General features: G+C 40.6%; 1 protein-coding gene across 1 annotated transcript in view; it reads right to left on the reverse strand.

Annotated features, from left to right (window-relative positions):
- LOC135092286 (uncharacterized) overlaps nucleotides 1-6,418 on the reverse strand; it is a 6,658-nt gene extending 240 nt beyond the window's left edge. The window contains exons 1-3 of the mRNA XM_063990740.1: nucleotides 5,714-6,418; nucleotides 4,869-5,567; nucleotides 1-27 (exon numbers count right to left, since the gene is read on the reverse strand). The exon at nucleotides 1-27 is cut by the window's left edge and continues 240 nt beyond it. Coding sequence (XP_063846810.1) covers nucleotides 1-27; nucleotides 4,869-5,567; nucleotides 5,714-6,418 — 1,431 coding nt within the window. The remainder of the gene's footprint in view (nucleotides 28-4,868; nucleotides 5,568-5,713) is intronic.
- Nucleotides 6,419-16,371: the final 9,953 nt, after the last annotated feature.

The following is a 16,371-nucleotide window of genomic DNA, read 5'->3' on the forward strand; positions in this document are numbered from 1 at the left end:
CCGGCAGGCTGATGCTTTTATCAGGAACTGCAGGTTATCTTTACATTGTGTAGAGACAAAGGTACCCATCCATAACTACTGGGAAGGCACCTGTTAGCAAAATTCATAAGTTCCGAGTTTAAAAATAGAGCATTTGTGGAGAAAACAAAATATAACTTTGAATATCTTGACCAGTAAGAGGAGAGTTCAACAATCAATCATATTTTCCACAACAGTTATATCATGATATCAGTCAGGAAAATCAGTTCTGAGTATTCTCAATATGACTAGAAGTGTGATGCAGTCAGAAAACACTTAAATTTATAAAGAAATAATGGAAGGGAGGTCATCCTGCGGACATGAAAAGGTGTCGGCGGGAATCTCTCTAAAAGTTGTAAGTAGCAACCCAAGTTTGTAATGTAGTCACTCATATCAGCTTTAGGTGAACTCATCTATCTTTACTCTCTTAGATGAATAAACATTTCATTCTGCGCTCAAATAAAGTGTAGAGGGAACAACAATACTTATTTCAAACCATATAAGTAATGACTTCCCATTATGCATAAACACAAATATTTTAATTTCATTCATATTCTCTCAATCACTTTAAGATGCAAGTTTTGACTTTTAGTTCAAGATGAACGTTTGTTAATACTTCAAGCGTATCGCTTACTAACTGTAAATTTAACATTAACTCCTTCCTTCCTTGCTTTATGAATATACAACACTAAGGCAATTTTGCATGAAATGATCTGAGTCTGCGTTGCGTGCAATGTTTTTTTTTTTTCTTTTTACTCGTACTTGAAATGAGTTTTTTTTTTTTTTTTCGAGCTCACTTGTACAAAATTGCAAATCCTTGCGTATGTATACGCTCAAGCTTTTCCACACCTGAATACTTGTCGAAACGATACATCTGTGGCGTCCCCCAACCTTCTGAACAGACTAATCCCCAGATAGGATTTGCAAAATTTTCCTTCCCTCTTTTTCCTTTCCTCCCTGAAGAAAAAAAAGAACACTGCCATGCTGCTCGGCCAGCAGGAAGTGTGCAAGCTCGCTAGGTACAACCTGGGAGTATACGAGGGTAATATATCATAATCTGACGCGTCAGTTTCCGAGAACTAAATAATGCACAGTTATATTTCGTAACGTTCAACTTCATCTAACTCAGCTTGTGCATACTCACCATTAAGTTAATCACATCAGTAAGCCACATATGTATTTTTTTACCTACTTCATTTTTTATTATCATAATAAACCTCTTCAATATTTTACATTCATATCCTCAACTCTTAACCTTCTCACCTTCAGTTCTATATATCAATTATATATCGATTATTCTTAATAACAATTCCATTATATTTTCATCGATCTGTCTTACACATTTATGTAACGCATAATAATTTCATTTGTTTCAAAATATGATTTGGTCAACTGCTTCTATAGATTTTTTTTTCATCATTTTTTTTTCTCTTTAGTATATATCTCACATCTCCACATATATATATATATATATATATATATATATATATATATATATATATATATATATATATATATATATATATATATATATATATATATATATATATATATATATATATATATATATATATATATATCGTGCATCAGTTTATATCTTTCCTCTGGGTTTCATAAGAAATCTTTCCATCATATTCCATTATTTATGCTCATCCACATATGATAACCTCGCTACAATATCATGTATTTTTTGCCCGGTAATGTACTTCACCTTGATGTCAGCTTCAGCCATCAGTGTCGCTTTGATATGTTATATTTTCCATCTAAATGTAGACACTACCCACTACAGGAGTCTCTAGTTTCGTGAAAAACAACCTGTTACCCAACACAGCATTCTGTTTATTGAAATTGTTATTAATAGCAAGGAAACAGAGGGCTTTCTCAGTGGTGCACTAGTGTGCTTCAGCATTATGCACTTGCATTATCCTTTATGTAAAACACTTCTAATTTCAATTTATCAAACAACACGAAGTTTGTAGAGCATCATTATAGTACTGCGTTATCTAAGACTCTGACCAATGTCTTAACTTATCAGGATGTTTTTCCATAATCCTCACAATCCTCCGCAAATCGTTATCGCCGAATTTACTGTGTATTTATTTGGAGTGTGAGCTACACAGGTTGCAAAAGTTGTTCCAGTGCCCATTCTTAACTACTCTAACATAGACAATTCTCGCTATTTATTGACATCTAATTTTCACACTCGAACTCACGCTTTTAAGACGTCTTCAACCTTATCTCATTATTATTTTGAAAACCCACTCCTTTCCTCGCGATATCAATAAATATTTTTTATCACATATCATTGTACTTTGCAAGAGGGCAGATCAGCATGTCATCGTCTTTCAGTACAGTCACTTGTTTACTACTTTTTGTGAATATACAGTTATGAATTCATTTCATTAACATCTATTTGCCTTCCCATACTTTTTTTTTTTTTACTATATGCTTAAATTCCTCTTTTTACTCAATTTAGCTGCAATTTTGTAATTAATAAAAAAAACATAAGTAGAAGCTGTAGTGGTAACTTGAATTATCTCCTCATCAGACTCGCATTTCGTCACTGAGGTGAGGTCTAGCTAACAATCCTTCTGTTGAATGAGCTAAGCTAGCACTGTTCCATTAGTGTTATCCCACTCGATGACCTCTCACAGTATTTTACAGTGACTTCAATATCCTAATTCTCCCCTTTATCTGTCTTACTACGTGGCTGAGCGTTTTCTTAATGCTAGACTGAAAAATTTCTTTTGCCTTCACTCCAAGCATTTGCTTTTATTTCCAGTCGCCTTATCAACCCAGTCTATTTATGGCTTATTTAGGCCTGGACATCACACATACGCTTCCGCGTTTATCTCGGATTTCAACATGACTCTTATTAAACAATATAATTCACATATTTCTTGCATTACATTTATCACTAACCATTGCCACTATCAATTTTCTAAATATCAAGCAATGTCAATTTTCATAGACCATCATTTTCTGTAAATCAAGTACTCACATCAGCTGTGAGGACAACTAGTTTCTTGTTTTTTTTATTTTTTTTTTATAGTTTTTTATTCATGATGATACAAGTTTGTACCACCCTTCAGAAATTTTCAACCTTATTTCAGTCACTCGCTTCTGTATCAAAGCTACTACTTATATATTAATTTTTCGGCTCGTATGTTTCCTTCATTAATTTTATCGTCTTCTCGCACTTGCTTCTCTCTGTAAATTTCTGCTTAGTAAGTCCTCTCCTTTACGTTTCTAAACAACTAATTTTTCGGCATCAAACAGAATCTGCCATTTGTAGGATTAGGTGTTTTATAATGAAATCTTATCCTTACCATCTTCTCCTATACAACTCTGTAGCTCCTGTGTTCCCTGCCGTGGGTCAATCTACGAGTAGCTACTAATATATCACTACCGTCTAGAAGTCAACAATATTGCCATTCTTATACCGATTATGATGACAACACCTATGACATGCTGCACATTTTTATTGTCTTGATATGTGTGTTTCCCTGTGTGTTTCTCCCTCTATTTGTTTGTGTGCCGCTGGTGAAACAAGTAACTGATGACCATTACAAGAGGTCATAATTCCCTTCTCACACAAGCAATATAACTCACCGAACATATTTCAAGATGGTTTTTAATCTGGGCAAGTAAGGTAGCCACAAAAAGTATGGGGGTGAGAGCTTGTATGATGACAACTTGCGAGCAACACAGACGCAGAATGAATAACTTTACTGCTTTTATCATAAATTTTCTTTAGTACTCAAAATTTTCACAAATTGTTTCAGTATAACACCAAATTTCGCAGGCAACTCAACAACAAGTAATTACAACATCAATTGCAACAAATCATTACAACTCACATGTCACATTTGTCACATCCTATTCTTGCAATATCCTAAATTCTGCAATATCTGTCTTTGCAATGTCAATCTATGCACTATCATCTTTGCAACATTATTCTTTACAATATAAATCTCACCAATGCCACCAGTGCCACGTTGCTATGTTGCACGGTCTTGCTGGCGTTCTAAGACTGGCTTTTGTGGGTTCAAGGGAACGCGTTTAAGTTTTCATAATTTTTATTTAATTTGTATTATTGACATATATTTACACTCAGACGACCATAGACGACTTCCAACAACAACGAAAAACTACGAGAATTGTTTCATCTCCCCTCAAATTGATTCCATTCAATATCTGGAACACTTCACATTACACTTCGATTCAAATCACTTCACATATTTAATACTCAGTGATAAATGACATCCTACACAAACCTCACTACTAATATTCAGTGAGGAAGCTCATCCCACACCTGCCAGACATGGGCATGATTTAAAAAATTATTATGATTTGATTTTGATTATGGTGTGGAATACTTTTTTGATTGTGATTAAATGATGATTAGTTTACTTTTGTAATTTTTGATTACGATTATTTTTTTTTTTGTGTGTGTTTTTGTGCATGATTTGTATTAGATTATGATTGCAATCACATCTCGCTGTGATTATTTATAAAAAGATAATAATTATTAATGATTATGTACAATGCCTAAACAGGTAGCAAACTACATGTATTAGGTGCACTATTCCATATTTGAGCACAGTAACATAACCGTTTGAATCACTTACTAACTAATGGTATTAAAAACATACATAGTGTGCAAGAGGTTTTATTTGTTTTTGCTTTACAGTACATAATACATTACTTCTATGAATTTATTTCAAATCATGATCACAGGCTTTCACAGCAATAATGAAAACAAAGTATTTCTCTTTGAAAAATATGGAACTTGTTATACACATGATTTGTTATAGGCTAGATTATTTGTCATGTAATGTGTAATTTACTAAGTGTTGGTTACACTTGATAAACATCAACTCCTCAAAGCGAACATCGGTCATTGTGCATCGTTCAGGACGAAAGACTTTCCCAGCAAGAGAGAAAAGTGTCTCAACTGGAGCTGATGATGGTGGGATACACAGATATCGGAGAGCCAGTATAGCTAGTTGAGGTAATGGTGACTGATTCTGTTCCCAGAAGAGAAGGGGGTCACTGTCATCCTCTGTTGTTGGCTGACTCAGGTAGGATTGTACTTGTGATAAAGTTGATGTTAATGAACAGAGGGAAGAGCTCGTTGATGCTGATGGTGTCATGAATCTGAACAACCTGCACTTCTTTGTAGGGGCCTCCTTATTTTCCTGAAGGGAACCCTTTTCTTCAGTGGCAGTGGACATAATGTCATGTACTTTAGACTTCAGTAGGGATGTGATGAACATGACTTGTTGTGGTGGGCACCAGTCCATGTTGAAGCGTGGGTCTAGGAGTGAAGCCAGCTGAAACATCGCCTTGTCTTCATAGATCTTCAGTGTTTTCTTGATGGAGCTTTTGAGAGTAGTAATCACCTTTGACTTGTGTGTCTGTGACGGTTGTTGAAGCTCAGCTTTCAGTCCACGAATGCATGGAATTGCTTTGCTTGACGTTACAACATTCTCTCCCTGACACTCTAGAGTTGCTACTTCAGATGGTGTCAAGATGTGTGTTACTTGCTTGATGAGATTAAGTTCATATTTGGTTATCTTTACTGGAGAGTTTAGCTGATGAAGCTTGGCTGGATCAATATTGAGAAGGGAGCGAAGCATCTTGTTACTGGTGTTCCATCGCGTTGCATTTTTGTCCCGAGGTCTGCACTGACTTGGACAATGTCAGATGGCAGTGCAGAGTGACGAACGTGTGACGCTAGACGTGAAGCTTTTCCAGTGACTCCTGAGACAGGCCCTGCTTCTTGGAGCCCATCTTTCACAGTAGTTTGTAAAGTGTGAACAAAACATCTGACATGGCCAGGCAATAGGTGCAGCAAGTTGTCATTGTTATCAGGAATGTGAAAGGTGTCATCCTCCTCTTCGCCTTCACTGTCTTGATTAGTGTCCGCATCGTCCACACCGGGAAGTGTCACGAGTGCTTTAAGGACAGTGGTGCCACTGTCGGTTACAATTGTCAAAATCTTTGTTTGCAGGTTAAAGCTAGTGATGATTTCTGTGAATGTGGCATGGATCTTTTGTGCAGTGTGGGACCCTTTGAATCTTGTGCATGCCAACAGTGTTGATTGGAGCTGGAAGTTATCATTGAAGTGACACGTGATCCCAGTGCACGACCGCATCTGTCTGTTTGTGCAAAGGTCAAGTGTAACACAGACGTAACCAACAGAACAAGACTTCTTATTGAGATGTTCCTGTAGTTGTTGAGTTTGCGAAGGAAGAAGCTTGCTGCTGAGCTCCTTGCGGCTTGGGCTGCTGTAGCTGGGCTGGGCCTTGTTAAGAAGAGCTTGAAAGTTAGCATCCTCAACCCTTGAAAGAGGTTGGAGAGAGCCGGCAATGAAGCGAAGGAGTAACTTGTCCATTTCCTTTTGGCGGCGATCACCATTTTTTCCTTATAATAGATATCCCAAAGTCAGTTATTGGAACAAGGGCTCCACCAGCTGCTGTTGTTACTGCCTCCACGCTGCTATCCACCTTGACATCTGGATGAGCTTTCTCAGAGTAGAAACAATTCAATACATTGCGGTAATATATATATATATATATATATATATATATATATATATATATATATATATATATATATATATATATATATATATATATATATATATATATATATATATATATATATATATATATATATATATATATATATATATATATATATATATATATATATATATATATATATATATATATATATATATATATATATATATATATATATATATATATATATATATATATATATATATATATATATATATATATATATATATATATATATATATATATATATATAAATTTATCGTGAAGCCTGAAGGGAAAGTGGGAGTGAGTTTTCTTGCTATTTGTATTTTAATTTTTTGGTGTAATATACACACACATATATATGGCATTGCATTAAGAAAGAGAAACACTTTTCGTTATGAAGCAACGGTCTGGTTAACAGATAATGGCGGCGGCACACTAGGATAATGTCAATGACTGTTGGTTGTTTTTGCTACTGCTTTTCTGTTTCACTATTCAAAATGAGTGGCACGGTGGGGGAGTTTGGTTGTTGAGGAGTACAGATAACAGTTTGGTCTAGCATGTTGTTGCTCACGTCAGGATTCAAATATATCTTTTATTTGTATGTCTTACTGTACAGATAAATTAAGATGCAGCAAGATTTATTTGAAATTTTGTTCCTGTTACATATTGAAATGCTTTATTTGTAAATATTCTTAATTACATCATTTCATTAAGCATTCCGACTATCTTCGGTGGTTTACGTCCCGTGCGTCTTGAGCTGCCAGTTAGCTGTTATATATGCAATGTTACGAGCGAAACATCTCTGTCTGTCTCACAGTCTTTCTAGAGAGCACAAACTTTGATTTCTGCCTCGTTAAGACTCTCTTAATACTGATCCAGTATTGGTTTCCCCATGATGATCTAGAGATGTACTTGTTGAGGAGTGGAGTGGAGTGATGAGTCTACCAGCTGTCTGCCTTAAATAAGCCAGCAGCGTGTGCATGTACAAACGTGTTGTTTGCCTTACAGTACATAGCCAGCTGCATATGCATGTACAAATGTATTGGGTGATACAGTACAACAACAACAACAACAACACACACACACACACACACACACACACACACACACACACACACACACACACACACACACACACACACACACACACACACACACACACACACACACACACACACACACACACACACACACTGACAGACAACAAACAACATGTCTCATAAGTAACCGTGTGGCTGTGCACTCCCACACCAGCCGGGCGGGAATCATTTTTACCAGTAGTGCATTTGAAGTCTGCTGAAACACGTATAGGCTTTGTGTTCATTTGGCTGATACTCGTACATCATGAGAGACAAGCAAGTAAAACATGAGATGGTGCTAAGCTTTCCTAACATACTTGGATTTGAAAGCGAAGTGCTTCATGGAAATTACAAAAAAAAAAAAAAAAAAAAAAAATCAAAATAATCACATTTTAATCAACGATTATTATCAAGAAAAATATGATTATGATTTGATTATGATTACGTAATCACAGCCAACGATTATGATTTTTTGATTAGTGATCATGATCATGCCCACGTCTGAATATTTATATATATATATATATATATATATATATATATATATATATATATATATATATATATATATATATATATATATATATATATATATATATATATATATATATATATATATGGAGTAGCTGGCCAAAATTGAATTAATGCGAGGTTTTATTTGGGTTTTTATGTTGTCTTCTTCCACCGAAAGAGGGAAAAGGAAAAGAATGATAAATCTTTTATACTTATGTTTCTGTTAAAGTGTCTAAACACATTAATAGAAGCGTTTTTAGCTTGAGATGAGATGTGAAGTTTCCAGTTCAGATTATAAGTAAAGGGCAGACCGAGGATGTTCAGTGTAGAAGAGGGAGACAGTTGAGTGTCATTGAAGAAGAGGGGATAGTTGTCTGGAAGGTTGTGTTGAGTTGATAGATGGAGGAATTGAGTTTTTGAGGCACTGAACATTAAGTTTATGAAAATGAAGTGTATAGAAAACATTTGCCGTATTTCTTAAAAGCTAGAGAGAATATCTGGCCTCTGTCATTGACTGTACCGAGACTTTTAGCCGGAGTTTGTTAAGTCCACGGAGAGTGTTTGCAGGATTTCATCAAGTGTACACTTGACATTGGCCACATTCTCTTAAATCTACAGATATTATTCGTCACTTTTCATTAGGTCTACGGAAAATGTTTGCCTTATTCTATCAAGTGCATGGATATTAGAACATAAGAACATAAGAAATAAGGGAAGCTGCAAGAAGCGACCAGGCTTACACGTGGCAGTCCCTGTATGAAATATACCTACCTATTTCCACCTATCATCCCCATCCATAAACCCGTCTAATTTTCTCTTAAAGCTCCCTAATGTCCTAGCACTAACAGCATGATTACTGAGTCCGGTCCACTCATCTACCACTCTATTTGAGAACCAATTTCTTGCTATCTCTTTCCTAAACCTAAATCTTTCAAGCTTGAACCCGCTATTTCTTGTTCTATCCTGGTTGCTGATTCTAAGAATTTTACTTACATCCCCCTTGTTATAACCCTTATACCAATTAAAGACCTCTATCAGGTCCCCTCTTAACCTACGTCTCTCTGAAGAATGTAAATTTAATAACTTCAATATCGCCTCGTAAGGAATACTCCTCATCCCTTGTATCCTTTTAGTCATTGTCCTCTGTACTGATTCTAATAGACCTATATCTTTCCTGTAATGTGGGGACCAGAACTGCACAGCGTAGTCTAGATGAGGTCTGACGAGCGCCAAGTATAACTTTAATATTACTCCCGGCCTTCTACTTTTAACACTCATAAAAATGAATCCTAGTACCCTATTTGCCCTGTTTCTGGCCTCTATGCATTGTTTTCCTAGACGGAGTTCAGAGCTAACTATAACTCCAAAATCTTTCTCGTACCCTGTACCTACCAGAGTTTGGTTGTTTAATGTGTACCTATTGTGTGGGTTTCCTCTACCTACGCTAAGCACTTTGCATTTGTTGATATTAAACTGCATTTGCCATCTGTCCGTCCATTCTTTCATTCTATCGAAATCTGCCTGCAAGGCGATGGCATCCGATTCTGACCTAATTAATCTACCTGTCACCATTATCTAATCTACTATCACCATTATCTACTGCCTCGTACACTCTACTGTAAAAACTTAACAAGTTTGTCAGGCAAGACTTTCCCTTTGTGAAGCCATGCTGTGACTGATTTATCAAGTTATGCACTGATTCTAATTGTCTAAATGTTCCCTAATGTTCCTCGCTATTATTGACCCCAATAATTTACCCACAACTGAAGTTAAGCTGACAGGTCTATAATTAGACGCTAAAGTTTTATCTCCTTTCTTAAAGATGGGTACTACATTAGCCAGCCTCCACATTACTGGTACCTCATCTGACTCAGGTGATTTCCTAAAGACAGAAACTATCGGCTCACTAATAACCTCTTTGCATTCCTTAAGTACTCTGGGATATATTTCATGTGGTCCTGGTGTCTTGAACTTTTTAGCTTATCTAGCTCCTGTTCCACTATATCCCTAGTTATGAAAATATCTGTCAGCTTCTCATTCTCATCTGCTCTAAACACCTGTTCACTATCTGGCATATCCTGCATGTTTTCCTGGGTGAAGACAGTTAAAAAATACTTATTCACAATTTTGCTAACCTCCTCCCCAGAACTAACCAGCTCCCCATCTGCTGCCTTTAATGGACCTACAGTATCCTTATTCTTCGTCCTGTATACCTGATAAAATTCCTTGGTTTCCGTCTTCGCCTGGCTGGCTACCTTTAATTCATAATTGCCCTTAGCTTTCCTCGTTAACCTCCTGACTGTTCTAACTAATTCATTATATTGTGGCCTTAAAACTTCTTCACCTGCCCTTAATCTATTATATATATACTTCTCTTCCGCCCTATATAATGTTTTAACCTAGCAGTCATTCATTTAGGGTCATTTTCTGTGATCTTATTGCTGTATTCGGGATGTTTGCTAACTGACTTGTATGCAGTTTATCTACGAAATATTTACACAGCTCATCTACATTTTCTGCACCTAATTCCCTCATCTCGGCCCCTTCCATCCTCTCCACTCCCTCATCTACTCACCTCGACCTCACCTCTCCCATTTCAGCATGACCTGACCCTCCAACATACTCACACCTATCCCCCTCTCTCTCTCTCTCTCTCTCCTCCGCCCCTTCCGGACACATCTTCCCTCCTCTTGTCCTACACCCTCACGCCTCACCTCACCTTTCTTATCTTGCCTTATCTCTCTCAACTCCGTCCCGAACCTGACCTCACCCTGCATCCGTTGCCAGTCAATTCCTTGGAGGTACCTTTTTAATTCCTCAAAATCTGCTCTCCTAAAGTTAGGTATTTTACTAGTGTTTTTGCTTCTAAAAGTTTCCTCCCATTTTAAATTGTACCTAATTTCTTGATGGTCACTGTTACCTAGCTGTCCTCCAACCTCTACCTGCGTAACTGCTTCCTCCCTGTTAGTAAGAATTAAATCTGGAATACTGTTCCCCCTTGTGTGTTCTACGACTACCTTTTTTAAAAATTTATCCTGAAATACCTTAAGAAATTCCTCTGCTTCCTTGTTACCCACCATCAGGCTTCAGTCGATATTCCCAAAATTAAAATCTCCTAGCACACATACCTGACTGTACCTGCCTGTTCTATTTATTTCCTGCCACAGTGAGGTGTTAATTTCCTTTGTACTGTTCAGTGGCCTGTACACTACTCCCAGTACTACTGACTGTGATCCTTCCTTAATATCTACCCATATCGACTCTGTTTTGCTATCAGTTTTAATTCTACTGTTAATACAACACTGTAATGTGTCCCTAACGTATAACGCGACGCCTCCTCCTCTCCTGTTTTCCTTGTCTTTACAGAACAGTGTATAATCATCTATGATATTTTGATATTGTTTGCCACATTCCATTAAGTGTACCTAGAATGTTTGTCACAGTTAGTTACCTGTGTGTAGAGTGTTTGCTGCATTTGTCAAACCTACGAAGGAAGTTTGCGGTGTTTCAGTAAGTATGTGGACAGTGTTTTTTAGTGTTTGTCACAGTTAATTACCTGTGTGTAATGTTTGCTGCATTTGTCAAACCTACGAAGGAAGTTTGCGGTGTTTCAGTAAGTATGTGGACAGTGTTTCGTATGTGTTTCGTAAACCATACAGTGTTGGGTGTATTTTTTGTAAGTCTTCGGGAAATGTCTGTTGCACTTCATATTACTGTACGTATTGTTTATTTGTTGATGTAAAAAAAAAAAAAAAAGTTTGTTAGGAAAGTGTTAGTGTGAGACAAAGGAAAGTCAAAGTAAGAAAGAACAATCAGACGTACACAAACGATGCATGTCCTCGACTTGTTGTGTCTTGAAGGAGAAAATATGACTATGATACAAAGTGTGCAATTTTGTTTTGTTAACTTTCTTTTTTATCATCTAATTGACTTTTTTTTTTTTTTCACCGTCACAGGTAACGATCGCCACCACCTCCACCACCACCACCACCACCACCACCATCAAGAGGTGAAGTTCAATGTAAGTAGCACTAAGTACTTTCAGTGTCTGGTGTTGTGTATTTCAGCCACGAGGTGACGCGGCAAGGTGGGCAGCCCTCATCACTGCTTACCTGCTTGGCCTGCATGCCACTTTGAAACTTGGGCGAAGTTTGCTGTAGTCGCTGGAATTTTGAGATGCTGAATTCAGGGATTGAAAAATGGCGAAATGAGCATTCTGAGGAGCCCGGTGGAGGCACCACCACCTCCCCGCAGCACCTTGACGAGTGTGGTCACTGTGTTTCACCTCCGCACGGCTGCCTTCGACTTATGGAAATGCCTTTATTTTGTACTATGTATTTATTTTCCATGCTCTGGTTTGACCCACTTACCGACTTGCTCGACGCCGCACGACACGCGCGAATGCTGCCTGCCATCTTTATTCACCTTTGTTCGGCGTGCATCGGAGTCGGCGATTATCCTGTGCTTGGTTTTTCTACTGTAAGGAGAAATGTAATTAAGTTTTTATCGTGCGTGGTGTACAGCACATAATGAAGAGGGCCGCGAGAACTCCGTCACAGTGTGTTCCCACAGCCACACCAGCACACCTCTGCTCACCGTAATGGAGTGTAGGGCGAGGCAGCCCCGACACTCGCCACTCTGCTGCAATTCACAATATATTATTTTCACTGCTTTTTTTTTTTCCCCCTTCTATATCCTCCTCCCATTATTGTTCTTTTATTTATGTCCACTTACTCACCTGGTTACCTTGAACGGCGCATGATTACCTCTGCGATAAGCCACAAGTGTCACGCAGGTAATGGCAGGTATCAGGGAGTGTTTGGAGGAGAGGTATCTGGTGGTGACACTTTCATGAGCGAGGCTTGGTGCAGCTGTGGGGTGAACGACTGCAGCTGGGGAAGCATTGGTGGTCACTGTGTTTGGTGACGTGAGAGAGACAGATAGAGAGATGGATGGATGGATAGGTGGATAGATAGAGTGAATGATGGGTAGATGGAAGGATAGAGGGAAAGATAGGTAAATGAATAGGTAGATAGATAGGTGGATGGATAGATGGACAGAGAGATGGGCAGATGTACAGATAGAAAGGTAGACAGATAGACAGATAGATAGACAGATAAGTAGATAGATAGATAGATAGATAGATAGATAGAGAGAGGGAGAGAGAGAGAGAGAGAGAGAGAGAGAGAGAGAGAGAGAGAGAGAGAGAGAGAGAGAGAGAGAGAGAGAGAGAGAGAGAGAGAGAGAGAGAGAGAACAGTCATTATGTACGATTTTTGCTCTCCTGCCTGATGATGTGTTATGATTGTCTGTCTGTCTGTCTGTGTGTTTGTGTATTTGTGCACCTGTCTTGCGTCTGTGTGCCTGGTATCCCCAAAGAGTTAGCAGGGTGTTTTAACAAGGCTGTGATGAAGGGCGAGTGCTGAGCTGAGGAATAATTGACTGGTGCTCAGGGAGGATCCGGGGAGGTGGGCGGTCAGGAGGGAGTATTTTTAGTCTGCTAGATTCTTGTGTGCTGCATTTTTTTTTTTATTTGTTTGTGTAAGAAGGGCGCGGGCAAAGGGCATTAAATTACGTATAAAAAGGCTACACTGATTTGTCAGTATCTAAAGGAGGACCGAAAAGGTAAGCCAGATTACAGAAATGTTTTTGAGCCCTCCCTCATGAAAGAATTAAAGTCATGGGAAGGAGGAAATACAGAAATAGGCAGGGAGTTCCAGTGTTTAGCAGAGAAAGTGACGAATGATTGAGAATGCCGGTTAACTCCTGCATTAGGGAGGTGGACAGAATAGAGATGCATCAAATCACCTGACTAACGAGGCATAAATCAAGGTATGCGCTCTCTCTCTCTCTCTCTCTCTCTCTCTCTCTCTCTCTCTCTCTCTCTCTCTCTCTCTCTCTCTCTCTCTCTCTCTCTCTCTCTCTCTCTCTCTCTCTCTCATTGAGGGAGAGAGAGAGATGTTTCCCTCCTACTTCCTTTGCTATAAGGTTTATTTTGCAATACTTCGATCATACGGTTTATTTTCCTATAACTTTCAATAAGGTTGTTTTTCGGGTAGCTATATTTATTTTCCCCTACTTGGATCATACGGTTAATTTTCCTATACTTTCCATAAGGTACATTTTCAAGTACGTATATTAATCTTCTCATACTTCGATCATACATTTTATTTTCCCTTGGCTTCCAATAAGGCTCATTCTCGAGTAATTTGGTAATAAATATGCGAATAATAAAAATATGCGAAGAAGAAACAAAGGAAAACTGGCCATGCAAAAAACCGTGATTCTCTCTCTCTCGCTCTGTCTCTGCCAAGGCAGCAGGTGGACACGAAAATACGTGCATTGCTCACATGATGGCCGCCGCACACGCCTGATTTGTGCATTATTAACAGGAGAAGCAGTGTTATGAGCACGGCTAATAATCTCTGTGGCCTTTGAAAATAGTCGTGGTGAGAGAGCGTAGAGTTTCAGAACACAGGCCTCTCTCTCCCAATTGCCGGAGAATTTAGTGTTGATATTTACTTGTCCTGATAGCTTAATCTAACCTAACCTAACCTAACCTAACCTAATCTAACCTAACCTAACCTAACCTAACCTAATCTAACCTAACCTAACCTAATCTAACCTAACCTAACCTAACCTAAACTAACCTAACCTAACCTACCCTAACCTAACCTACCCTAACCTAACCTAACCTAACCTACCCTAACCTAAGCTAACCTAACTTAACCTATCCTAACCTACCCCTTTTCCCCTCCCCCCTCCCAAGACAGCACTCCCTCCCCCCTCCTGGCTGTCTTCCCTCCCCCCTCCCCCCTCCCACCTAACCTATCCCCTCCCCCCTCCCCCCCTCCCCCCCCTCCCACCTAACCTATCCCCCTCCCCCCCTCCCCCCTCCCCCCTCCCCGGGCAGCCGACTGCCCTGTGGGGCCGGCTGCCCCCCTCAGTCAGGGAAGTACTCCAGCAGGGCGGAGTACACCACCAGGGTGAGGGACAGGGTCTGTGCAATGGCGAGCAGGTTGTCCCACAGGCCGTGGGACAACCTGCTTCCAGCCCTGCCCCTCCCCTGGCGAGCCTTCCCTGGCTGGGGGAGTTGGCGCTGTGGTGGTGGGGAAGGGGTCACCACTCCCTTCCCCACTCCTCGGAGGACGAGCCCCGCTCCCTCGTCCTCCGCGGGGGTCGTGGCTCTCCTGGCCTCCTTTTGCCCCTCCTCCGGGCTGGGGGCCGAGACCCACAGGCCCAGGCCATCCTTCCCCGGGCTGGCCGCCACCACCTGGCCAGCCTCTGGGGCGGGGCAGGTCTCGTGCCCTGGGCTGGCCGCCACCACCTGGCCAGCCTCAGGGGCGTGGCCGGCCTCGTCCCCAGGGCTGGGCCGCCACCACCTGGCCAGCCTCTGGGGCGGGACCGGCCTCCCTGCCCCGCCTCGGGGACGCGGACAGCCTGGTCCTCCTGGGGGGGCTTGGGGCGGCTGCCCACTCTCTTGCTGTTGCAAAAGAGCACGGGGCAGCCCTGTCCCTGCCCCCCGTGGACACCCAGACCTCCGGCCAGGCTGAAGTACAAAACGGCGTGACGCCCCCGCCGTAGTGTACCTCAGTCCGGCCAGGAGGTCCCTCAGGGGCAAGTCCTGGCAGAAGACTGTTTCGCCTCCTGCCAGGCACTGCACCCTGATGGGTGTCTCCTGGTCCAAGGCGGCCAGCTTGTCCATGTTCAGGCTGGCCGCCTGATCCGACACGAGGGGCTTCGCCCCCCCCTCGGCCCCTTGCCGGAAGGTAAAGGAGGCCAGAGAGCGCCTCCCCCTCCCACAGCAGCCCCCTGAGCGGGGGCGGGACAGCCTCACGGCGTCCACGCCACACTCGCCCAGGAGGCTCAGCCTAGCCTCCACAGACAATCGACTGCTTCTAATACCCATTCTAGTTCTCATGAAATTAAAAATGTACCTTGGTTCAGTTTTGGCTGAGTGGCGAAAAGTAGGATGGTGGTGAACAGACCGCTTGAGAGAGAGAGAGAGAGAGAGAGAGAGAGAGAGAGAGAGAGAGAGAGAGAGAGAGAGAGAGAGAGAGAGAGAGAGAGAGAGAGAGAGAGAGAGAGAGAGAGAGAGAGAGAGAGAGAGAGAGAGAGAGAGAGAGAGAGAGAGAGAGAGAGAGAGAGAGAGAGAGAGAGAGAGAGAGAGAGAGAGAGAGAGAGAGA

The sequence above is a fragment of the Scylla paramamosain genome, chromosome 39 (assembly GCF_035594125.1).
Source record: "Scylla paramamosain isolate STU-SP2022 chromosome 39, ASM3559412v1, whole genome shotgun sequence".
Taxonomy (NCBI): domain Eukaryota; kingdom Metazoa; phylum Arthropoda; class Malacostraca; order Decapoda; family Portunidae; genus Scylla; species Scylla paramamosain.